The 27,404-nt window shown below is 41.3% G+C and overlaps 1 protein-coding gene across 2 annotated transcripts; it reads right to left on the reverse strand.

Annotated features, from left to right (window-relative positions):
* Positions 1–3,519: 3,519 nt before the first annotated feature.
* On the reverse strand, positions 3,520–8,954 carry LOC307252387 (dnaJ homolog subfamily A member 3, mitochondrial-like; the record flags this gene model as incomplete). Of its 2 annotated transcripts, XM_080030042.1 has the most annotated exons (12): positions 3,520–4,246; positions 4,477–4,606; positions 4,757–4,851; positions 5,132–5,247; positions 5,939–6,067; positions 6,164–6,228; positions 6,361–6,508; positions 6,679–6,831; positions 6,995–7,207; positions 7,367–7,450; positions 7,591–7,727; positions 8,753–8,954. In XM_080030042.1, 11 exons carry the CDS (start codon positions 8,952–8,954, stop codon positions 4,491–4,493), a joined length of 1,458 nt encoding a protein of 485 aa, XP_079886168.1. In that variant the 3' UTR covers positions 3,520–4,246; positions 4,477–4,490. The 2 variants fall into 2 exon arrangements, with proteins under 2 accessions (XP_079886168.1, XP_079886169.1); XM_080030043.1 differs by lacking the exon at positions 4,477–4,606.
* Positions 8,955–27,404: the final 18,450 nt, after the last annotated feature.

Below are 27,404 nucleotides of genomic sequence, written 5' to 3' on the forward strand. Positions count from 1 at the left end.
TGACTTTTCCCAGTTACCCCCAGCAACCAGCTGTCAGTCACACATGATTGGCAGATGAAAGCTTTGTATTTGTTTGTATAGCTGAGGCTCTATGGGTTTCTGCCTTTATGGCCAGACAAGGTCACATAATGTCTTTAAGTTGGCCGTTAAGTCCAACATTTAATTGCCTTTTATTGACTGGGACTCGTCAGTCTGGGACAAATTCTGTCCCTCAATCATGTTGTAAAGGTTGTTTGTTGTCTGTCTGTTCCTATTCACACTTAATGTATAGCCCTGTATTTGAGGGAGAGCGAGCTGTTGAGGGAAAGCCTTGTATCTCTTTATCATCAGATGTTCTTTTTTTAAATTGTATTGGTGCATGTGTTTTGTAAGGGCTTTTTCAGCCCCAAAAGGTTTACGGTTAAACAGAAAAAAAAAAAAAAAAAAAAGGTTCTTCCACCATTTTAACATGGCTTAATCAAAGTTAAAGAACTGGAATTTAAACCCATTTAGCAACCCATGTTAAATTAAGCCACCTGCAACTGATTACAGTAGGATGTAGCCTAGTTATAAACTATAAGGAATATTGAATACATGGATCCCATTTTTTAAATTTCTCCAAATATGTCATTCAGTTTAAAAAACGAATCCAAGATGTTGCAATTTAGAGAAAATGTTTCTCAAGCAAACAGGAACAAGAGCCTTCTCTCATGCATGTCTTTCATTCTTCTACTGATCCAGAACACATGGAAGTTTCTATCTCACAACAATCTTCCAAAAGATCTTAATAACCAACAGACAGACAGTGTTAGGCGGTGTCTTATAAGAGTAGGTTGCACAACCCAGCAATTCTATTTTTATTCCATCAACCAGTGATATTGAGCACATGGAGTTTAGCATGCTAACCTGCTAGCAATAGTCATTTCAGTGTGCCTGTAAGCATACATTCGTCCTATCCACACTCACACACACTTATTTAATTAAATTAAATCTTGATCAAACTCAGGAAAATAATTTAACCTTCCTCTCGTGTTAGGGTCGCCACCGACCCGTTTTGGTTTTCAAATGCATAAAAGAACCACTTACATTTTGTTTATTGCTTCAAAATTTCTTGACTTTGTCAGGAACCTCAATTTCAACAAAATAAAAACAATAAAAAATGTTTCACTTAATTATAAAATGCTCTGGTGGAAATTATAACACTGGTGGTGTTAGGGTCGTTTTCGACCCGGTTATAGAATAAGATGTAAAAAACAATAACTAGAGCTAAAACTGAAATCTTAAGTGCACTGTCAGCCAATACAATGACAGTCAGCTCCTCTCCCAATCATGTGAGCTCTGGGGAGGTTCTCATTTTGACTTTTTTTGCCCTTATACCTGCATAAAAGCGAAACAAACAGAAGGGCATATCCAGGCATGTGAGGTCAATTCAGTATAGAGTTAGTGACTTGCAGAGTGCACATCTCCTATTTGCAGTATTCAAAAATTAGGAGATATACAGTGAGCCAAGTTCTGGATCATGTTTTTGGTGAAAATGGCCACCTGATTCTAAAAATAAGAGGTGTCAGGTCTGCCGAAGCACTAAGGACAGAAAGATAAACGGATTGTGCTTTACCTGCAAGAAATATCTCTGCAAAGAACACTAAAAGTGTTGCTTTTTGTCACACATCTGTACACACACACACATACACATGCACACAGAGACTTTTACTTTCTTTTTCTGTTTCTTTTTACTAGTTTTGGAGCTAGTAATTGATTTCGATTAGTTTGATTTGTTGATTGGTTGTTGTTTATTTGACCTTACAAATCTATATTTTGTGTTGTGACTTGTTCTGGTTTTCATTGTGTGTTTGTATAATGCTGAAATAAAAGTTTTTTTGCTCTTTTCTGAAATAAATATATATGGGTCGTAATTGACCGGTAACACCATAGATGTTAAAAAGGTCAATAATATTAATATGAAAAAATAAATAAAACAAATTTTGTTAAGAAATGTGTTCTCATACCCCTCAGTAATAATCAGGTAACACAACAACCAAATATTTATATATATGATTCTCTTAAGGTTAATTTAAAAAAAATTTAAACTGAAATTGAGGCGCATACTGACAAAAAAAAGGCCCAGTCTCCTACACCAAAAATATTAAAAACAATATTTTCATGGATAAGGAAGCCTAACAAGGTAACCAAGAGATGAGAAACAAAAAGGATGATAGATAATTGTTTTTAGTGTTTTTTACAGCTGATTTCAGACACGGGTCGAAACCGACCCGCTAACACCATGGATGGTAGCAGGAAGTTAACACAGGAGGAAGGTTAATAGTTTATATTCAACTTAAGACACAGAATTTATTTTTTTTTTTTATCTGAGCACGTCCACATCACCTGTTGTTCTGAGGTCAAATCTGGCAAACAGGACGAGGGCTTCCAGTGGCTTTTATAGTAGGTTAAACCAAGAATTGTGCATTGCTGGTTGAGAACACTGTTACCTGTTTTTCCTAATTGACTGTGAACCTATTACTTACTATCTATGCTGTGAACTAACTTTGGTTTGTCTTGTGGGGACTAAAGAAGCATTATAAATATATATCTTCTTTCCAACAATATTGCCTCTGTTGTAAAATACAAATTAAACCTACACTGGGTGAAGATTAGTCCTACTTATGTTGGTTCTCCCTCCATCACTCAGCCAATCGTATGATAGGGATTCTCAGTTTGATCCTAAAAACTAAGCGGGTTTCCACCCTCACAGGATTTATTATGTTGAGTTAAATGGTTCAGTATATGGCAACCTCAGTATATGGCAACCGTTACCAAGGGTGATTTACAAGTATGATGACAAGATAATGACTGGGAATGCTGGTAATGTGTAGGTTTCTCATAATCCTAGAAGGGCATGGAGGAAGCTCAGGCTGCCTTGTGTGAACTTTGCTATCTATATAATTGTATTGCTACTGATGTGAGTGATTAGACTGGATCTAGAATAATGAATAATTGATATATTTAAGATTTACCCTGAATAGACACTCTTTACTACCAAACTACTAACATATTCTGATTTGTTTCTTTCAGTTGTACTGAAAGAATCCAGATAATATGCTTATGTAAATGTGACTTTATATAAAGTCATAACTTTCCCCTCTTAGGCACCACAAGTCCTGTTTGTGAAAACTGACCACTTTGAGTCAGAGCACAGTTGGAAAACCCCACTGTCTGAAGCCAATGTTCCCAATGACCTTCACAAGAGCTTCTGTTCAGACGCTGCACATGGTGATGAAGTGGGTGGCTGAACTCATCAAACAGAGAGTGGGTTGGGGTTTGACTGTCAAATAGAGTTGTACAGTCTTGGTGTAACACTCAACCAGGACAAACCATGACATTCCTGACTTGCACCACCATCTATGGTTGAATGTTGGTATTACAATAAAATAGTTTTTAGTTAAAATAATGACTGAAATGAAAGAAATTTCAAAATAAATGTAATGAAGTAATTGCACCATTCTTTGGCCAGACACAGATACAACAAACCATGCCGAGTACAACCGTTCACATCTTTTATTTCTTGATATAATAAGAACATTCTTCCAAAACATTTCACAGCGTGTTTAGTGGATTTTATAAGTTTTAACTTACAGTGAAAAAAAAACAGTCTTGTTTTTTATTTTCTAAAACAAATTAAACTTTTAGTTTTTACCCAATTCTTTTGTCTTGGTTAGTCTTTTTTATTCTTTGGAGTTGTATGGTGACTGCGCACTAAACAATGAGCTGCTGCTCATATCAGTGTCCTATTTAGCCTGCAGGGTGTCTGCACAAACCGTACCTTAGTGAAAGCCAAAGTGTGGTCTGGATGTCCATAGTACAATAAAATAATTTTACTTTAATGACAAATTTCCTGGATTAATTTAATATAGTTATTACTCTCTGAGAAGCACTTTGTGCTTCAAAGTGTGCATATTCAAACACAGGGAGGAGAGGTACACACAGTCTTTGGTTACACCACAATAGTCCTCTGTAGTCGCCATAGTGTTCCTGTTCCAACAGTTCTTGAGTTTCTCAACTCAGCACCTGTCTGCGGTGACGTCCAGTGGGTGGACCTGACGTCTACGTGGTCTGTTTGCCGACCGCAGCTTCAACAATGTGAGACTGTGTCAACACAAATACCACTCTGCCTCTCTCTTCCTCCTCCCTGCTCAACCCACCACAGCAGGAGGAGACAGCATGGAGGCCATTCAGTGGATTTTTAAACACGTTTACCGGGGTTTTCCGCCTGGAGACAAAAGAAAACCAGTTAAAAACTTTGACATTCAACTGGAGCAGTTTCTTGTCAGGGGAGACAATATTTGAGCAAGGATTTTAAAAATATTGAGCCAAAGAGTATCCCAATGTTAACCAATATGCTCTTAAAAAAATAATGACTAACCACCCAATAAGAAAATGCTGAATGTAATGTTTATTTGTCTGCATGTCAGATGTTCTGTGACTGTTTGAAGCTCCCACCTGCAGCCTGAGTGTCAGCTAAAAAAATTCTTTAATTTAGAGAAGAAGCCGCCCTCTTCCTCCTGCTGCTTGTCCTTTCCCTCCTCTGAACTGGCCTTGGAACCAGAGCCTGAAGTGCTGCTGCCCCCTCCTGGACACAAACACACTCTGCATTAGCTACTACTACTGGCACTAATGCTGTTCACAGGGACTGACTAACTAGAATCTGTCTAAGTATCTCTCTGCATACAAGAGTGAGGTGATATTATGACAATGGTGGAATGGAACTTTTAACTCCGACCTGCAGAAGGAGTGACACCGCTGACAGTGCCCTGAACGTCCGTCTCGTCCTCAGCATAACTCAGCAACAGAGAGCGCTGCTTACGAGTTAACTTCCTGCAAGGACAAGAGATCAGAAACATGACTTGATGAAACTGAGTCAAGAAAAATAGACAACAAAAGTACACTTGTATACACTTACATAGCATGGACAATGGAGATATAGTCACACATACTTAAAAAGAAGTCCATCAAGTTACTGCAGTTATTATTTTGTTCCTGCAACAACTGACACTAAGAATTGCCATTTATTTACAATTATTAAAATGTATTTACAATTAAGACCCAGACTTTTTGAGTAGTGGGGAGATTTATAGCACATCTACGTGGCTCTTACTTTGGCACTCTGATCTTGATGTGAACGTAGTGATCTCCATAGCTGTAGCTGTTCACCTTCCGGATGCCTTTCCCCTGCAGCCGGATCACCTGGTTGGCCTGGCAGCTGGCAGGGATCTGAAAAAAAACACATGACTTTGAAACAGAGAAAAGACAACAGAAAATGTAGGACACATATTTAAGACGTGTCGGAGAGATACATCCAGAAATAATACATTTGGCCCATTCCTTAGTAAATGGTTATACATATTGTTTACTATCATTTTAATGTGTGCTTTAAAATGCTCTGCATTAAGTTAAAGTTGTGTTTTATTTATATAACGGCCGGGCCTTTATCATTTGTGGGTTCACATGGTCTGAGTAAGAGTACCAACAAATGTATCAATCAGGGATTTGAGCATATAATGTACATACTGAATGCACAATGAGGCACACTGTGAGGAAATTCTCCATCTAGTGTTGGACACTTCATAGGCCACATTGGAGTAAGGGTGCATTAAGCGCCATGACTTTAGAAGTGCAGTGAAGCAAAGTTCTTTATTACACTAACTTAAGTTGCTTTACTCTTCAGAAAACACTTGCCATTCAGGAAAATAAAGTGTTACAAATATGACAAATCACACAGCTGACACACACTGTGCATGATGTATCCATAAATAACAGAACTCATGCTAAGCCTTTAACAATAACTGTTCTATGTAGGCAAGTTTCAGTTGGCAGTATATTGTTAGGAAGAACAGCTTTACAATTCTTAAAGGAGATTGTGGAGCGATGCTGTATAATGTCCAAATGGTGCCGCCCTACTCACCATTATGTTGATGGTCTCATGCAGGCCCTGTGCTGTGGCTGTGCCCCCCAGGATGGCCTGAGCTATAGAGATCAACACATCTGAGTGGATGTCTAATCCGTTGCGCCTGAACACTGGGCTTCTCTGAACCTGTGCAGAGAAATATCAGATATGACACATCAAACTTCAATACATTTTAAGCATTCAATAACTAACGTGCTTAGAAATAAAATTAAAGAAACTCACCCTGAAATTAATGAGGATTTCTTTTTTGCCTAACGCCATGCGCAGCGTCTGACCATCTGCCACTCCTATGAGAACATATCAATTCTTCATTGAATAACACTTTCCAAATCCAAGTCAACAGCAATTTGACACACAATCCAAATATACTGTGATAAGCTGAGACTCTATGCTTCAAACGTGTTTTCACTTTTACCTACCAGCAGGTACCGGCACATTGACTGTCTGCCTCTTCTTGGTCTGGCCTGACCCTCGGCACAGTGCGCAGGGAGTGTTTATGATGGATCCCTTCCCAGCGCAGCGTCGGCAGGCGGTGCGCATCATGAAGGGGCCTGTGTTGATTGTCTCCTACAGGGGGGCGACACACACAAGGTTATATATACTCTAATGCAGCGGGCTAATAGCACAGTGGAACCTTGCAGTGAAAAACTGGAATTAGAGCCTGAAGAGGTTGAATACAGCTCCACGAGTGAGACCCTGCTAACTATAATGCTACCATGCACAGGTCTGAAACTCACCATGCCAGTGCCGTTGCAATAGTGGCACTGAGACACCTTGGTTCCAGGCTCGCTGCCTTTTCCAACACACCTCGGGCAGTCGTCCTCCACGTTAACACTCAGCTCCTTACTCACGCCCTTAGCTGCCTCGGAAAATGTAAGCTCCATCACATACTGTGGAAAGACAGAAGAAGATCATTGACACTTCGATAACCTGTTACATTAAAGGCATGTATGTGTAACTTGTTCTAACCTTAAATAAGGGTAAAAATGTATCCATAAGCATATAATAATAATGGTTTAACATTTAATATTAAAATGTTGGTGAAACTCTGACCTCGGGCCTCTGTTCAAACATGCTGTTGATGTCTCCGAAGCCCCTTCCTCCAGTAAACTCTCCAAAGATCTTCCTGAAGAGCTCCTCTGGGTCTATACTGCTCCCTCCAGCCCTGTAGTAATGCTGCTGCTGGCTTTCCCCAGCGCGGCCTGCGTCGAAGCCTGCCGCTCCGTATGTGTCATATTGCTTCCTCTTTACTTCATCACTCAGCACCTTCACACCACAAACAGCAGAGCAGGGACATTCGGGGTTCACCATGCATGTTTGAATGAAATAATTAGATGATGCTGCAAATTAGCGCCACTGCACTTTTAAGTAACTGCAGAGGGAATTAAATCATCGTTGATGCTTTTATATGTATGCTTTTGTAACCTCATAGGCTTCAGCCAGCTTGGTAAACTTTTCTTTGGCGTCTGGGTCATCTGGGTTGGTGTCTGGGTGGAACTTCTTTGCCAACTGGTAAGACAAAAAGTGGGAAGAAAGATTATGGATGAGAATAAGAAAGCATCAGACTTAAACCTTGTTCTAAAAAGGTACATACACACAAACAAGGTATTTAGGCAGCATAGTGTGACACAGCCAATTGTGTCTCTGACCTGGTAGTAAGCCTTCTTGATGTCCTTCTGTGACGCAGTGCGGGAGACACCCAAGACTCCATAGAAGTCCTGCTTGTTTGCAGACCGGCTGCTGGTGTGAAAAGAGTGACAGGCAATACCGTGGGGACATCTCCTGTCTGCAGAGAAAAGTATCGAGAAAGGATAATTTATTCAAAAGTACTACCCTGCATTCAAATACTGATGAGACACCAGAAATAATGTAATAATGAGCCCCAAGAAATAGAAGTAAAAGCATAAAGAAGCTAGCTTATCATAGCAGTTTCATCAAGGTCCAAAATGACTGCATTAGGCCCTCAGCACATCATCTATGCAGAGCAAGCTCCCCCCCCACCCCCCCCCCAAAAAAGAAAATACATACTTAAGGAGGTGAAAACATTGTCTGAGGTCTAGAAAACTAAAAAACTTTACCCAACCGTATCCTCTGAAGCGATTGTGGTTTGGGCTGCAATAATGCACTGAATGTTTTGTAACCTGAGATAAGATTATGTGGCTCAGGTTAAAAAGAAATGGTTTGACAAAGTTAAACCGAAAAATGTATCTGATGTAATATTGCAAACTCCATAATGCTTTATTAGAGCATCAAATGTTTATGATCACATCTCACTATTAAATAATTGTTCTGGAAATAAAATCAATCCAACACAGTAGCATTAAGATAACCCCTCCAGCTTATCCAATCTAGCAACAACAACAAAAAACTCTGTCCAAATAAAACAAGAAGTCTTGTCATACTCTTTCCATGAACTGAAATGTCTAGTGTTTTGGCCCTCAGGGCCACCATAGATAAAAAGTCTCACAACTGCCAATTACAAGATTACAACTAGCAATACAATACTATAGTCAAGCACTACACAACCACTCAGTTGGTTTTACATCCCAGAAAGCATATTAATTGAGGATATGACATCAAGTTGCAATAGAGTTGATTGTCAAATCATGCAGTTATACAACTGCAAACCCTGGCAGAAGTTACATCACACTTGCCTAGTTAGCCTTTAGCTCGCTTTACACTCAAACGTTGCAGACAACAAAGACTGTACGAAATGGATTTAGACATTTAAACAACAAAGACTGTTGGGGCTACGTGTAGGACAGCTGATATAAGACCCTCCAGATGCTATGCTAAAGTGAGCTCCCTCACCTGTCACTCCTCTCAATGTCACGACATGTCCCGGTGTCCACGAGCTCCGGCCAGCCGCGAGCCCTCCCCGGTACGCCGGTACCGTTGCTGAGTAAACACCTGCATGTCCGGCGGAGACAGTCAAGAAACGACAGCTACGGTGTGCAGGAGAAACTGATGCTGATAGCCAGCGAGCAGTCAGCCAGACAGCAGAGGACGCCATTTGTCGCGTCACTACCGGCGTCCGCGGCCGTCTGCGCATGTGCGTAAACGGCACAAATATTTATATTACAGGTACAGCCCTTCTTTAAATGTCCATGGTACAGCCAGACCTAACTAGAGCTAGTGGTACAATATAATTAAGAATTAGACGTTTTTTTCATAATTAATTTGGTAATGTTGTAGGCAAATATGTTATAAATGAACACATTTCACTCTTGAGAGCACATTAGAAAGCTCTTTGGTGGCCTCATTTGGAGGCCAAGGGCCCTGTCGATGACCCAAAGCACTGGATATTTTTATTTTCCCTTTAAAGAAAAACATTTCTGCTCAATACTCCATGAAATGTATTTGTATTTATTTAACCTTTAGTTATACTCGAGATATCATTGAAGGGTGACCCTCATTTGCAATGATGTCGAGAAAGGAAAGGCTACGTGTAGAAATAACCTGCAGTAGTTGTGAGTGATTTGCACTTGGATGTTGATTTCCTTTACAGAAATGTGTTTGGATAAAGATTTGATTGAAAGGTAACATATTTAAATAAAGTGGTTCTGCTTCCATTAAGAGGGATATTTTAGGGACCCATACTACGGTAATGCGCCAAAGAGACAGTAGATGGCGACAGGGAGCTGTGTATGACACACTCCCTGTAGACACTGCCGGTTAATGCATTAGCTCAGGGGTTTTCAAAGTGTGAGAGAGTGAGCCCCCCCTCAGAGAACAAATTTCAGCTGACCAGGGCGACAGATGGGTGAATGTTAATGCGCCTACAATGGCGGAGCAGGTAAAAATCCTTCCCAATGTCTGTTTTGATGGTTTTTATCATGTTTTATCACACTTATGGATCTGAGATGATGCTATATAACTTGCTGCTTGAAGACCGCAGTGCATTAATGTGGTGACGTAGGGACGAGCGAGGGGACTGCTAACTGCAGTAACTGACAGGAAGTTAGCTAAAAGAACCATTCCGCTTACAGCACCTTTAAATGTGCCAAATGTGTCTTTTGTCCTAGATTGTCAGGGTTATGAGGTTTAATTTCTAAAAGTTGTGTCATATATTAGGCTACTAGAAAACCATAACAATTTCTCCCATATTTGCTCATCAAGGTTAAAGCAAAGAGACGCTGTCCACAGATGACAGGAGGGTGGAACAAGGGACAGAAGCCGAGCAGGAAGATCAAGACTTTCATGTCAGGTTGTTTTCTTAACGCGCCGATCACATTGAATGGCTGGCAATGTGTGTGTAAGTGAGTGTGAATTGATGAAAGAGAAGATCACGCTGCTCCCTTTCACTTTCCCCTCCATCTCTCTTCCCATTCCCCGCCGTCTCCAAGGCGACCTCCAAAACAGCATCCCAGCTGTGTATGTCTGTGTGGAATGTATTACCATGGAGGCTGACATTTGTCACTCAGTAATGTAAATACTGCGAACTACGATTCTTATCTTGATAAAAGATGCTCTGATTTCCAAAATCGTCTTCTTATCCTCTCTCAGGTCCTTTTTTTCTCTATGATCACTATATGGCTATGGAGATCAAGGGTCTAAGGTCAAGTCATCAGATCAGTGGGAGGTGGGGTAGGGGTGTCAATCTTCACTCGACTACACACACACACACACACACACACACACACACACACACACACACACACACACACACACACACACACACACACATAACCTAATTATCTATTTGAAAAGTGCCTGCTTCAAAGCGACAGTGCTCATTTGAAGGCCATGGTTGTAATTAGTGTGTTTGGGTTATGATGAACCATGGTAATAGAGCCCCGTATATCAGCCTCACTGTTAGGCAACAGCACGGCTACTTCATACCTCAGGCCAAGCCACAGAGGCATGGAGGAACATTACACCACTTACCCAGATTACTACTGTACAGCTCCATCAAAGGCACACTTGGTAGAAAGTTAGGCCTATATTAATGATAATATTAATGATAATTTTTTCACTGTTTTAATTTTTCATTCGGGGCCACCATTATTTTGAATACAATCCTTATTTGCTGAAAAACACAGCGCCCATCTGCAGTGACACTATTCAGCTCACCAGTCTAGGCTTTTTCTCTTTTTTTTCAGACGCGCATGTCTCTATGCAAACATTGATAAGAGAAATAATCTGTTGATCCCCTGATTATACAATCAGGCACACTGATTCTATATGAGTCCTATATGGGACATCTGTATACCTCAAACAGTGTGTGATTGCAACGTCCATTCTAATAGGTGACATTCAATGCATTGTTTCCCTCTCTCTCTCCCATTTCCTGTACCTTCGTTGTGATCTTTCCAATAAAGTCAATGTGGCAAACAAATAATCTTAAGGAAAACATATTGTGCAGTACATTATAGTGACTTTTAAAAGAAGCACGTTTGGCTTGTTACATAAAGAGAGTCAATCAGCCATAACTTGCTTTAGAAAGTGGATCTGTAAAGAAGTATGCTTTGGCAAATGCATTTAACAGGTGTGTTTTATTTAATGTTTTCATAATTTATTTTCATTTTAAATGGCACTTGAATTAATTGCTTCACCTCTTGTAAATCACTTTTACATTGCCTCTGTGTTTGAAAGGTGCTAAACAAATACACTGGTCTTGCCTTGCTTCAGTGATTTTATAGGAACCTACGTATGTGTTGACAAATAGACTACAGTATATAGGCTTACATACAGTAAATGTGTGTTGCATGTGTTGTCTGGTACTGTTGCCCAATTTTAACGTGAATACAGTCCAAACAACAAATATAACCCTGTCACCGTATACATATACCTGCATAAAGTAAAACTAGTTTGAGAATGCCAATGTTCCCTGCAGTCCTCCGTGCATCATTCCCACCCTGCACCCCTCCTTTCTCACACTGATTGTTTGGACTAAAGAGGTTGGGATGGTGAGGTTGTCATGAACCCCTACAGCCACTGACATGTTCCTGTCTTGTATGAACATCAGAGAGATGTAGAAAGAAAGAACCCATGAAGATTTACAGTATTTTTTTTCCACACAGAAAGAGATTATGTCATCAGATAATGCTGACAAAATGATCTTGCAGCCAGAGGAGATTGAACATCTCAACATTTCTTTTTTCAGAAACACAAAGCTGCTGATATGGCTGGAGGGCCTGGCGTGTATCGACAGCAAGAGAGAGCCAGCAGAAGTCAAACCATGTCCGGCCTGACACTCCGCACTCCTATCTGTTATGGAGATGCTGCTGCTGTTATGGTTACAGACTGTGCTACTGAAATACTGAATGGTCCCACAGTATCTCTCTGTGTGACGTGTGAGTGTGTGTCTACTCCTCCACCACAGCCAATAAGCAGTGTCTCCTTCAGTACTTCAATTAATACAGATCACCTCCACCGTAAACAATGGTGCAACTGAGGGCAACTGCAAACCAATGTAACAATGTGTGAGTGGTATTTTTTGTTGACTTTAAAATACAGTTTGTCACTTCCTGTGCAATTTTTTGTTCTAGTCTGTGAAGCACCACATTGTTCAGATCTTTCAAACAAATTCTCCATTTGTCTCATAGGGCGCACTCACACTAGGCCAAGTTGCCCTGTTCCGTACTCAAGCACGATTGGTCTGGATCTGGTGCCGACTAGTAAGGCAGCGGACGTTTAACCGACTATGTGCATCCCTTATACATTCACGTCAGGAACGCCGTCTGTGCACTTGGTAGATAAATATCTGTCTCTTCAGCTCCACTATGTTTACCAAGTCTAACTTTGTCTAAATGCTTTTGGTGTCTTGTGGTTTGCACGGCTGAAAACAGCTGCCTTTTGCTTCTGAAACAACGCTGCAAAGAGATGTGTGACTGAATAGAAATGTTAATGTTTCCGCTATAAAAATAATAATAGAAAAAAAAAGAATAATGCAAGCTTCGGAACAGCAAAGTGACACTGTAGAGGCCAAGCCCAAGCTTTAGGTCCCGAGCTGCTTTGCCGCGGATATATTTCTTGACGCACCTTTGTCCTTGTTGATGAATGAAAGTCCGAGTCTTCCTTGCAGTTTAAAACATTTGTTTCGTTTATTTTCACTTTATTTAGCTACAAACTCTAAACCCAACATACAAACATAGACCCTGACGTAACGTGGCTTGTGTGTGGTCAAAAACTGTTTCTATGTCCGGGTAGCAACTGTGGAACCAGAGATTGGTTCCTATTTTATACAAGAGTGCTAATTGGCTCCTACAGACACTTTGTCCAAACTAAATATTCTAAGTATCTAAATATTTTTTGTTTCTTTATATCACTGTTGATTACATTGTTTCCTTCCGTCAGTCTCATTACGTGCCAGTAAGCTATGTCTGAACTGATGTGTTGTAGGCCTATATTAACAGTTGGGTGAGATATTTTATCCTTCCAACTGCATGCACAGTAGGTGGTCCCACTCCTATATTAGATAACTTGTTTGCTAATATGAGTCCAGTTCCCTCTGAGAGTGCTTGCATTACACTGCCCTGTTCCAGCCCTCTATCTTTCCCTTAATCACATAAGTTTCATCCGCCTGCCTAAGCCAAGCATAAAATGCCAATCAACTCGGTGATGAGCTCATGTGTTGAATCATAACATCATATTGCAGGACGTGTGGAACCCAAGCATGTGAAAGCAAACACGCTGTGAATAATTGGGGCTTACATACAATGCTCAGGGGATTGATGTTTTGTCCTCCGTCAGTATGGTTGCTATGAATGATGGAGTTGTTCCAGTAGTTTTTGGAGCAACAGTAGAAGATGGTGTTGTTGGCCCTGTCTTGGCCAAGGGTCTGAGCTGTAGGGGCAGCATCCCACAGCTCAGCTCAGGATTTGATGCCCGGAGGTTGAAGGACGCTTTGTGATTATATGAGATGAGATGACAATTATAGTGTACTCCTGATACAGAACTGACAGTTATGTATATTCAAATATTTAATTTAAGCATTTCCAAGAGATTTTGTCATTCAGAGCATATACCTTTTTGAATTTAAGGCATTTTTAAAAACAAATCCATGTCATTTATACAGTTCAATCTCCAAAAGGTTTTCCTGTGGGCCAGTCATTTCTCACATGCAGCCAAATTATGTTCTAGTGGAGACCACACAATTCACAAAGGCACAGCATTTGTCAGAATGAGCTTTAAAGCTCCCATATTATACACTTTAAGAAATACCAATAAGAAATAGGGGTGTGGGCTGCACAGTGGAAGCTTCTGGCTTTCCAGTTTGTGAGGTCAGAAAAGGGGGAAATTCTTACTGGAGTATATTGGGGGGAGGGGTGGGGGTTTCAGAAAGGGGGAGAGTGAGAACAGGAGAGATTGTTATTTGTTGTTATATTTTGGCAGTCTCTAGGCACACCGTGGACCCATGGATATGTTAAAACACATTTAAAAAGTGCATTTAGCATAATATGTGACCTTTAAGAGAAATTTTATAAAATGAAGAAACCAAAAATATTTCCATTTCCGATGGATGAGGGTTTATTTTAATCAATGGAATCATCATATTTGGCTTCAAGCAAGCTGTCACTGAATGTAAATGGTACAGTCAGACAGTGTGGCATAACAACCGTTAACACCCATAAGCTTACTTTTAAGGGGAGATAAAAAGGAAAACTGCTTAAATTACAGGACGATTGTTGGTTCAATACCCACTACAGAAAATATGATAGAGTTATTGCACCTTAAGTGTTGACCTCTTCTTTCAGTTAAGTATAAGCAAACAAACAAAAAAGTTCAGGGTGTGTGTACGCTCTTACAAGTGTGTCTGCCACTGCTCAAGGAAAATACATGCATACACACATGTTCAAATCCATCAAAATTGGAACATGTTGCATTTTCGACCAGAGTTCACCTTCATAACTCACCCTGATGAAAGCAAAACAGCTGTGAATATTTAGTTAGTAAAGCATTGGTCTTCTGGAGAAGAGTGACGTGGCATGTTTTAACCTTTGCTGGACCTTTATTCTGCGTTTTTCCATGAGTGAAACTGCATTTCAAATCTTTGTTCAAAAATGTTAAACTACAAAACAAAACTCTATACCTTGAGGCTGCAAAGTGTGTAGCAGGTCCCGCCCATAGTCGGTTTGGCAGATTTTCACTACGCCACGTGTTTTTTTGTAATTAAATCAATCATCTGGGTGGGTTGTGTAATTATGATTGCAACATTACTTTACTATGTGGAAATCAGCGGAGGTAGGCTGGGATCTATATACACATCAAATTAGTGCAATGGTCTGATTTTCACACACGCTCTCTGCAGTTTATTTATTTAGGATCTCTTCTCTTTAATGTCCATTGATGACAATGAACAAACTGCACTGTAGCTACTTCATTGAGATGGGTAGATTATATATAAGCACTGTGGCTACTCGTCGGCTCCCTCTTCAGCATAAACGCTGAGTGCAGCAGAGAGAAAGGCAGTCTTTGTGTGGTTATATTAAGTCACTAATCTGCAGAGTCAACAGACAGGGGGTTTCTCTGCCCCTGTGGTTCCATGGCAGCGGCCCTGCTTCAAGTGATGGCTGCCATGGGGCTGCTCGTAAATGTCTTTGTGGTTCCCTCTAATTCTCTTCTTCCCAAGCCCGAGTGTGCATGAGTGTGTGTGTGTGTGTGTGTGTGTGTGTGTGTGTGTGTGTGTGTGTGTGTGTAACTGATGGATATCTGCTGCTTCAAATGAGAAGCTCTTGCCAGTGGTTTTTGGCCCACAGCAAATTATTGCCACCAATATTCTGAGGCAGTATTACTTTTTCACTGAAAACAGCTGCAGCTGAAGAAAATTACGCAGATGAGAGCATTGAGAATGAACCAAAGAGTAAAATTGCTCAATAGAACTGTATTTATCTCTCTATTGTTTATCTAAACTTAACTTCATTTTGATGAGGTGCTCTAAATATTCTTTATATTATTTGCAAATGTTCTTGGAAAGCTAGTGTTTGGTCAAATTGTGGCATTGAAAGAAATCAAGTGTTCAAGGTGCACCTTGTTAGATACCAAACAATCAAGCCATTCTCTTACAAACAGATCCTAGACTACAATGAATGAGAACCATTGTGATGCTTTTTTAAAAATCGAAATTCATTATCTTTCTGTGGAAAATCTGAAAGTTCCTTCCTCATTGTTTCTGTTTTTATCCCTCTATCACTGTACTGAACGTTATCCCTCACTCAATCTCAGCCCTGGAGCCCTTTAAATGGAGCTGTGACGTCTTGCGGTTGATTGTTCAAAGCGTTTGCAGTTGGGCTTCCAGTTTGAGGAGAATTTATGTGGTTAGCCAATTGGTGGTTTCCACGGGGGAAACATTTTCATATTAACTGATAAAATCTCTCAATAAGTGAAACACACTGTGTTTGGTGTGCATTTTGCAGAGCCTGTCACTGTATGTCCATGCATAAAGGAGATGCATGGCATATGGAACCGTGTGCAGATCTGGAAGAGGCCACCCACTCAGAAACTGTGGACTGGGCCATTCCCAGGACTCTTTAACCAGGCCAAACTTATCCCGGCCAATTTGAACGGCTCCAGCCTGATCCTGGGAACATGCTGTACCTGCACTAACAAACTCTAATGTCCTTTCTCACTAATGTGTTTTCATATGCACTCCCAACTGCAGTTAGTTGCGGACTGCATCAAATACTTTTAAAATGCTATGTTCAGAAAAATCATGCTGGCACAATGTTTGTTTTCAGCGCCACCCGGCTTCACATTCATGCATTTTTTCACATTATGGAGCTCTGCTGGGGCTGCTCTCCTTCTTTCTTTTCCTCTCTGACATGTCTGCATGGAAACTATAACCACATCCATTACATTTCATTATAACTGCATTTATAATACAAATTAAGCCCTGTGTGAACCGCACTGCATAAGGTACAGAAAGTGACTAGTATAATAAGTAGGTTAAAAAGCAGGGTACATTAGAGTGACAGAAGCTTAACCCTTTTTTACATTAGCTGACATTTTATATTTGTCAGATATACTGATGTTATGAATGTTTTATGCATACCTACTAAAAATCACAGTTTAAATGCATCCACTTAAATATAACAACACATTTTGAAGCCATATACTGGTAGCCTGGTGCTACCAGATCATCGTACTTCATTTCATTTGTACAGAAGGTCTGGAACTGCTCTATTTGGCGAACGTTCACTCACTTAGAGGCGGGTGTCCGTTGAAGTTTAAAACTATTGGATCTGCCCAGTGCCACTCTGGATCAGCCAACCAAACGCATAACGTTTGGTCGCAGCATTCAACTGAAACTGGAGTGCGACTTCGACGTCATCGTTCTCAGCCACTCGCTCTGTTCGCTGATTGGACGGCCGAAAATGTTCCTGAACTCAAACACGTGAATTCACCGCAGCCCCAGACTGACTATAACCTGGTTCTACCAGACCATCGTACTTCATTTCATTTGTACAGAAGGTCTGGAATCGCTCAATTGACAAACGTTAACTCACTTGAAAGCGGGTGTCAGTTGAAGTTTAAAACTATTGTATCTACCCAGTGCCACTCTGGATCTGCCGACCAACCATGTCATGCGCCGGCTTCTGAGCCACTCCTGTACGCTGATTGGACCGGCAGAAATCTGTCTGGAGAAAACCTAAGAATATACCGCACACCCAGACTGACTACTGAAGGGAAATGAAAATTGAGCAGAAGTAGTAGGCGGGCGGTGCCAGGCTAGACTGACTACTGAAGGGAAAATGAAATTTGGGCGGAAGTAGGTAGGCGGGCGGAGCCAGGCTAATATACTGGAGCCATACACTAGAGATTAATAACCTCTCTGTCATGATCCTGCTTGGGCCTCTAGCCCTTGTGTTGTTTTTTCCCTTTTACCCTTGTCTGTGTGCTGGTCTAATTGCAGGGTTGGAGTCAGGTGTGCTGGAGTCAATCACCAGCATTCACAGCTGCCATCAATCATCAATCAACTGCTCTTCATATACCTGGCCCTACCTTCCAGACACTGCCAGATTGTAGATTCTGTTTCCACACAGTCAGTCCTCTCTCTAAGCTAACCTGTTTGCAGCTCCGCTTTTTGCATTTTTCCTGGCTAACTCCTGTTTTTTCTGCCACAGCTCTCCCGGCCTGACTCCAGCCACCAGCTCCAGCCCTCGCCCGCCAGCACTTCCTCCCGGACCCCTCTGCCTGCCTGCTCTAGCCTGCTCACACTCAGCTCCCTGGACTTGCCCCGTTGCTCTCTCCCTGGAGCCCCATGACAGCCAGCTCCCCCCCCCCCCAGATCACGGTCCTAACCCCCTGCTGGTTACTTCCAAAATAAATCTTCTTTAAACTGTTACTGTCTCCGCGCCTGTGTCCTCCTGATCCAGCCGTTACACTCTCCCCCTTTGAAGAGCTTGAGAATCAAAGAATATCTTTGAAAAGGAAAAGAAATGAATACATTATTCAAACGTCCAACTTTCATTCAGTGTTACCGTTGGTTGTTTTATCTGTGCTGTGTGTATAGTGAAAGACAACAGACGCAGCATCTGTCATGTCTAAAACTCCCGGGGAAAAAAACATACTTGTTCTGCCTCTCTCGCCTCTCTTCTATGACTTGTTAAGTGACATTGAGCAATATTAGATATCGCCTGCGGGTCAGGAGAATTAACACTAAATTCATCATGTCTGTGGATAAGACGTCATCTACTTCACACAAAGAGAATGTACACTTCATATCCCGGCTCCGTTTTATGTAAAACTGTGATTATCGAATATGTTAACACCTGTTGTCGGTGCCATCAGGTGGAATAGTGAAGTCAGTCCTTGGCATCTAAACAATTACCTATGCAAGTAGTGATGACTGGTCTGGACCCAATGTGAAGACTGCTTCGTCTCTTTAGCAAGCCACAGCAAGAATCACTGAACAGATGTCTTAGTCATTCCTACTCTCTCTATGACATAGACAGACCTCCTTTCTGACAACATAGAATAATCCTTTCATGATGAGTCAAGTGTTAAAGCTCTACTTTAAACCTTTCAACTACAGAAAATGATCCAACAATTTGGATATCCCATAAAACTGTGATTATCAAATACGTTAACACTGGCTGTTGGTGCCGTCAGGAGAAACAGTGAAGTCAGCCCTTGGCACCGGGCCTATCACCTACAGCATGCAGGCATCCAATGTGAAGACTGTGTCCGCTCTTCAGCAAGCCACAGCAAGAATCACTAACCAAATGTTGTTCTAACCAATGCTCTCTGTATCACAACTATTGACAGACTTCCTTATTTCCTACTGATGACGGAATAGTCTAATAGAATTATCTATAACGCTCTGCTGGAAAAGCTCTCATTTAAACCTTAAACTACAGAATACAATCCAATAACCTCGAAGTCCCTTGATATTACTTATATGCTTTTAATTTAATGCACATTTTAAATGAAATGAACTGTCACTTGATCAGTGCTCAGTTGTGTTGTTTTTGAGATTGCCTCTTGTTCACAGGTCTCTCTCGAAAGAAGGTATCACAATCCTAACAACAGAAAGCACTGTGTTGTATGATCCTGTTATTATCTGATCTGGTGCAGATATGGAAGCCTTATGGTTGTTAACAGATTTCTGCATGAAGCCCTGATGTAAGCTTGACCCACTTCCCAGTCACTGCAGCCATTAGTCTTATCTGAAGGTCAACTACTACAACACTCTGTATGTGAGTGTGTGTGTGTGTGTGTGTGTGTGTGTGTGTGTGTGTGTGTGTGTGTGTGCGTGCATTCGTGCATGTGCTTCATTTGCACAAGGAGACCGCTCCCGTTCCTCCGAGCATCCATTTCCCAGTAAGTCACAATCTGCTCCATCATCTCTGTGACAAAGAGTCCTGCTGGTTGTTCACACCAAAAGGCCCTGCAGCAGCCCGGGGCTTTGTGACGCTTCATCACTCCAACCCCAAGCCCAGCCCGTTGATTCTGACCTCCCCCTGCCCTCAGGTGACGGTTGACTCTAACAGAGTGCAGCCTCTGGCTACAGGTCAGTGACCACCTCGTGGTTGACAGGTAGACATTACTAAGGTCATGTCAGATTTCTCATACCTCATGACAAAGAACCGAGGTAAAAGGGTACAAGAACGTTAAAAACAAAGAGACAAATTGCAGCATGATGAAGGGTTCAGGTATGTTAATGTTCTCAGTGCCTTTTCTTTTCTTCTTTCGCCTCTCAAAAGGGACCACCAAAGCTCCACTTTATCTTTGGGAAAAGATGGCTGACTTTGACAAGTTCCCTAAAGTCCCATACCGACTGGAGCAAGGCTCCATTAGCGAGGGATGAAAGATGTGTGTCGAGGGGGAGGAAGGTGGGAGGGAGAACACGGTTGAAAACACAAGACTTGGCAGGATGTTACTTTCTCTGAGCTGTTTTGTCAACAGTTGAAGATGTAATTGCACACTTGACTTGTATTGTTCTTTTCACCGTTCCCCCAGCCACTGTGAAGAACGGACGTTTGAATAAATAAGAAAAAGGCCAGCCAATAGTGTGTTGATGGGACAACACTTTCCCCTGTCAGTTTGAATGGTTTTAGCGACACGGTTCACACAAAGTCGTAGCTAGAATTCCTCCTGTTTGACCAAGGGTTGAATTGAGAAAGGGAGATTGACCCCGTAGTTTAAGGTTTTTAAAATGAGAGCGACAGAGCAATTCAAGTGCTTTTTTAAACATATGGTAGAACAATTAGAAATCTGTTAAAGACTGTCTTTATTTACTAATTTCCCTAAAATAATTTCCAAAATTTTGTTTTTAATAGTAGTAATGAATCTCCCTCCTCTGTTATCACACTGGAGACATTTTAAGGAAAGTTAAGAGAAGTCACAGCACTTGCATCATTTATATTTTAATTAATATATATATATATATATATATATATATATATATATATATATATATATATATATATATATATATATATATATATATATATATATTAGTGTGAGCAGGTGAACTTTTGAGCCCAGATCAGCTTACCAGAGGAATGAAGTAGAAATGTTCCTTTAATGCAGGCCTAATGAAACACAGACTTAATAAATTCAAATTGTCAAAGCACCCAAAAAACTTCAACAGATGTTTTGAAGGAGAAGAGGTCGAGAGAGGAATCACGGAGAAGATAAAGAGATAAAGAGTCATTTTGAAAGGAGGGGGAAGATACGGGGATCTTGAGGTCAGTGGATGAGAAAGACAACTTCACAGAAAAGTGAGGATGAAGATTTACGAAGACGATTATAATCATTAACTCGCAATTTGCCAATAATTAAACCTTAACACAAGGTCATTTTCAGTTTTTTTACTTACTCATAGGGTGGCATGTTGCCATTTTAGCTTAGAGAACGCTAAATCCTCTGTTTGAGAACAGTACAAACCAACAGACTAATTATTTGAACTCAAGCTATAAATTCTACCTGACATCTAAGTGGTGACTTTTAGATAAATGTATGGACACACCCTGCACATATGCTTCTCTTCATAGAGATTAGAGCCCAGGATTCCCACCGTTATCACCGGGCCCCTGCTGTTTGTTTCTTTGGGGATCATGATAGATGTGACACCCGCTGCCCTCCTACTCACAGCAGGAATAAAAGTTCCTGTCTGTGACCCGCCCATTATTGATTTACCCCTGCGCCAACCTGCCACCACCTTCACATGAAGAGGAAGAAGAATGAGGAGTGTCAGAGTGGAGTAGTTCAGAAAGTAGGCTAAAGTGAAGTTATTACAAAGCTACATTGTCCACAGGGGGGGGGGAAGCTGGGCTGGATGCATTGGTCAACAACATCTGCCTTTGACGCATGACCGCTGTTTGCCTCCCATTTCCTACCAATAGTCATTGTAGGTTTCTATTCACTATGACCACAATTGTTTTCTATTACTGGAAGGCACAGTAAAATGATGATCGGATGAAAACAGTGGCGTCAGATCATATATTTGTCTTTCTTGGGGCCAATAACGATGCATTTTGCAGAAATTGTTGTGTGTGTGTCAATTTAAGTTACTCTTGATCTGATGTCAAAATCATATACTGTATGACAATCATGGCTAAAATTAATAAAATAGCACACTGTGAAAATACAAATTGATTCAATAAATTAGTAAGTGTTATTAGCAAAAGGAACATAAAAGTATCAAAGTACTCCTAAGTAAAAGGGGGATCCAATGGGGGTTTAAATAGTTTATTTAGCTTAAAAAGTAGCTTCAGAGGCAACCTGGGCAGGAAGGGTATGAAAAATTGTAATCTGAAAAAAATTAACTAGTAACTTAAACTGTCAGACAAGAGCAGTTTAGACACAATATTTGTCTTTCAGGCATAGTGGAGTAGAGGTAAAGGTAAAATGGAAATACTTAAGTACAAGTACCTTAAATGTGTATTTAATGTGTGAGCGCCAAAGCAAAGGTTGTCCACTAGTGCAGTGCAGTGTATAAGTCCGCAAATCAGCAGTGAACAAAATCTTAAACTGCGAACACACCGCACTGGCCGCGCGGCGAGATTACATACAAAGTCAATGTACTAGTGCGTGGCCGCATGTCCACCCAAGAATCGCCGGCCTGCGGCCGCGCCTCCTTGAGGCGCGTGAATCGAAGGTGCTACCATTTGCGGCGCGGCCAACATATGCGGCAAACGCAGAAGATGAAAATATTTATCTTTTTGGCGCCGCGATAGCCAATCAGCGGTGAAATTGCCTGGTGGTCTGCAAGACGAGGTGGACGTGTGGAGTGAGGACATTGGGCTTCCAATACATTCTGCAAATATGTGTATTTTGCATCTGTTTAGCTGTTGGTTGTACTTTAGCCAAGGTAGCGCCGGTTAGCATAGTGAAACTCACCCAGCTGTGTGCTGTTCCGGAGGATAATATGAACCCAAACTTGACGGCAGTGTCGGTGTGGAATTCCTAGTAGCCTACAGCGAAGCATCGGTGTTGTCCTCCGCCAGACCTGGCACACTTTCACTTTCAGGTAGGCTGATGTCTGCCTTTATTGTTGCCGCTGAGCACACACTGCTGGTGTTAATTATTATTATTTTTTTTAAATCTTTATTTATACAGGTAAATCCCATTGAGACCGAAGACTCTTTTACAAGGGAGACCTGTTTCCCTTTCCCACGTTACCATTCACACACACATTCATATACCGATAGCAGGCTAACTTTCGACATTCACACAAGGCATGTGTTTAGTATGTTGCTGAATTGCTGTTAATGTGTGTGTATTTGCGATCGGGGTGCGCCATGCTGTTTTAATGTTATTTGTGACATGACTGCCGCTGGTTACACAGTGTAGGCCTACCTACATCTGTATTTTTTGGCACATCTGGACCAAGTTATAGTTGTTGTTGCACCCGTGTGACGGGTCTGATCTCGGCGTCAGGAATATATGGCCCAATATGACCAAGCGGCAAGCCTCCTGCGTTCACGCAGCCAACCGCCGCAGGGGGCCAGTGCAGTGTGTTCCCAGCTTTAAATTTAGCATACAATTAAACAGATATTTACGTTCTGCATTTGTATACGTGGAAAAAAAATCTGTTCTTCCGCTGCAACAGTATACTGTTAGCCGACTACTGCTACAGCGATGTCTCATCCAAACTCCTTAAAATGACTGCGCTGACCACCATCCCTATAAGGTAACAGACTAACTATGCAAAACATAAGTACCTCATACACACACACACTTCAAAAATACTGAACTATCCCTTTAATCCTTCCTAAGTTTAGGAGACAGAGAGACACTTTGCTCCCTACTTCCCCAATGTTTGATCCCACTTATTGTACTCTTCTGGTTGGTAGGGGATAAAAGGGCAGAGCCTGGTGAGAGAGCAAGGTGGAAGAAAAAAGGATGCAGGGTGGAAGGGACAAAGAACAAAGAAAAAGAGAGAGAACCCACTGGGTCTTTGCCAATAAGAAAGACAAGACCTAAACTCACCATTGCCAAGATGGATATCTTATGTTTTTGAAGTCAGGGATGATTCGACTCAATCCCCGGATTGAAGTTTTGATGCCGTTATTATGTATCCCGATGAGAGAGGGATGAAGAACAGAAGGAGAGGAGGAGGAGGGAAGTATGAAACGAATTCCTGTCGGGGAGGACAACCATATCAAAGCCAGAGGGCAAATGTGATTTGTGGTGGAACCCGCAAAAAAATTCATAAAGAATGATATCTCTGCGTGAGAGAGGTAGCGCTTTGATCTCAGTAAGGAGTAGCTGACAAGATGCCCACAAGATGTTACATATCAAAGAAGAGGAAAAGAGGGAGGCGGAGAGATTTCATATTCGCCTCCTAATGTTTTGATATCTTTGTCCGAAGCACGTCTGAAATGCTCTGGCAAACGTCTCACCGAAAAGGACATCGGAAGTCATGATGAAAACCATGCACTAGCAATAGGAGAACACTGGGTAAGCATGCAGTGTTGCTCATAGGGTATGGACATTTGGGTGTGATTGGTGATTTTTCTTTCTTTGTCCAGGAAAAGACAATACTAACCCCCCCCCCCCCCCACCAGAGTGAGAGCATCTTGAAGGAATCCCGATCCCTATGGAAGGCAAGTCGGCACCTGACGGCTGCACAAAGCCGAGGTCAAGGGGGACTAAGTCAAAGGTCAGGGGCGGAGGGATGATGTAGAAGCCCAAGAAAGACCAGTGAATCACCTTAATCATTTTGTCTCCTTATTAACTGTCTAGCTCCCTAGGAGGCAGGAGAGCAGCTGTTTCTTTCTTTCTGGGGACAAGTTTTGGCTGATTGATGCAGGGGCTTCTGGCTCTTAAGTAACCAGTGCCTCCAGTTTTACGCCTTGTCGTCTCTCATTCGGCCTGTAACATTTTATCTTTGCAGTCATCCACATCCAGTTATGTTCTACATCTACAGCCATGCTAGCGGCTCTGTGAGGCTGAGTTTTAGCTGCTTTGGACGAGTGTTGTCACTGCCGAGAGCCGACTGATGTAGCTACACAGACTCTCTCTGTCTGTACTTTATATAACTTCTGGGTCACAATGGCGGAAAAGAACACACACAGTAAAATACTGACTAAATAATGTTTGGTTTTGAAAGAAACTCTTGTCCAGAAGAACAACATAACGCAAATGTTGCAGATTACAGCTTTAAGGGTAGTGTATGGGACCGAATGTAAATAAACAGCTGTGGCGATGTTCTTAATAATGAAGTAAAAAGTCACCCAGTACAGTGTTTTTTTGTGTTTGGAACAATCAATGGAATATGTAAATAATGTATGTCTTGTGCTTTAAATAACCAGACTGATGATGTAATCGACATGCATTAAGGGGCCCTTTGTTCCCTAAACAACAACAACTGAGTGAGACCTTTCTCGTGTATCACCTAACTTTTTGGCATGGGAGGAGAAATGGTATAAATCTAATTTACAGAGAGGAACGTGAACTTGACGATTCACTCTCAAAAGATGAAAGTAATTTCCAAACTACAAGTTGTCTCATCTTTCAACAAAATACATGATTATCAACTCAAACTGACACAAACATGAAACTTACATTTTGTTAACTTACAGTGTTGAAGAGCAACACAAAAGCTTCAAACAAACAGCCATCGAAAAGCAACAAATGATTTTACTTGTATAAGATAAGTCCTTTATGCCCCATATTCAAAGAATTGCAAAGGATGGTTTATGGGTAATAAAGAGGGGAGTCATTGTAGTCTCTGATGGGTCACTGCGTGGCTTCCTCTCTGAAGTCCAACCTCCTTTATGCGGCCTTGAATGAGCCAAATTTACTGACCAAAATCATATGATCGTTATGTATTCTCTAATGTCGGTTGCATGTTTTCCACAGTCAACTAGATACACTAGCAGCTGTAGTTGCCGGTCATCTCCCCTTCCTTCATATGGTGCTACAAAAAGCTCTTTACCTTGTTGAAATAAGTGGACAGGGCTTTTAGATGTGAAGGAAATCCTGCTGTCATGGCTTCCTTTGAAAATCAGATGCTTGCACTAACCAGGTTAAATAAAGGAGAAAAATGATTAACTTGCCTGTTAGCGGGGTTGGCAAATCATCAAACTGTCAGACTGCAAAGTGGTTTAAGTTGTCACTGGTCCATTCACTGAAGCATGCCTATTCTCTTAATGTTCATTCAATAATAAAACCAGATTTACTCTCAAGGCAATGGGCCCCCATCTACCCCTGCCCTGCCTGGCTGCCTCTATATCCACCCTTCCAGCACCCTCCCCCCTCTGCCTCTTTCAGCCTATTGATGTCCTTCTCTCTTTTCTCACGACTGAGTTTTAGTATCTACTCAAGAGAGCTCCATAATTCAAATGAGCTCAAGTGAAAAAAACAATGCTGATTGAAGAGCCTTACTATGCTGAGCAACAGTCACTGAACTAAATTCAGAACTTTGATATGAAGAAACAAACAGCTTTATTTAGTCTATATACAGTAGAGAAACATTAGCATTCATTTGAAGTCATGTTACCAGACAAATGAAACCCTAACATTTACTCTCCTTTAAACATTGTCTTTTGGATCCATGAACTCTGCAGTTAAATAGACGACAATTACCATTGAGTCAGTTGGAAGATTGGTTCGGAGTTGGCGCCTAATTGCGGACCAGTTTCCTGCGATTCAACAGCAAGGGAATAACTGGCTCCAGAGCGGACTGAACTCTTTGCTGGTCTAGAACCAAGGCTTGCCCGCATCAGGGCCTGGGGACGGGATTATTGCAAACCAGACCAACCTTAAAAATGTTGACCACGATTCTTGAAAACCAGATATTCAGCATGGATGTCAAATCAAAACAGTTGCCCATGAAGGGGAAATACAGTCTACCTGCACTTTGGTTCAAGCAGGTGATTCAAAAATAAATTAGAGGCAGCAACAAGAAGAAAGATCATATTCGAATATATCCAGTGTGAGATGGCTACTGCAGACAAGACTACAGACAAACTAAAGAAATGAAAGAAGGACTTCCTGTACGAAAAGAGGCGACATGGACAAAGTGGAAATGGTAAGCCAAGTAAAAATGTGGCAGAAGATAAAACCTCATCCTGATGGGTGTGTTCCGATTGGATAATTGGAACAAGAGGTGGATGATAATGAGTGTAATTCAAAGATGACTTTTTCCAAATTGCCTCAGGGACAAGCCATGATGTCACTGATAAAGGTCATCTGAAATTGAAGGTACTACCACACTTGAGTGCCTGAAGCTTGTACAGGCACCACTAGCGGCACAACACGACACAAGCTTTTCAAACTGTCATTTTTTTTTTAAACTTCCTGTCAACTTAATGTCTCCCACTCACCATAATTCCCAAGATTATCATCTCTTGAGCCTCACTGAGTTCATAAACTGACCTCATTCCTGCATGCAAACTCCGGCTAATCCTCTCATTACAGCAGCAAATGGATTTTGTGAATCCGGTAAAAAAATGTTGAAGAGAGATTCATCCCTTTGCTTTTACTCAAGAATATGCAGCACATTGTTTAATTGTTAACTGTATATATGGCCTAATTGTAAATGCGGTTTTCTCAAGTCTTTTTTTTA

The sequence above is a fragment of the Ammodytes marinus genome (genome assembly GCF_949987685.1).
Source record: "Ammodytes marinus genome assembly, chromosome: 6".
NCBI lineage: Eukaryota > Metazoa > Chordata > Actinopteri > Uranoscopiformes > Ammodytidae > Ammodytes > Ammodytes marinus.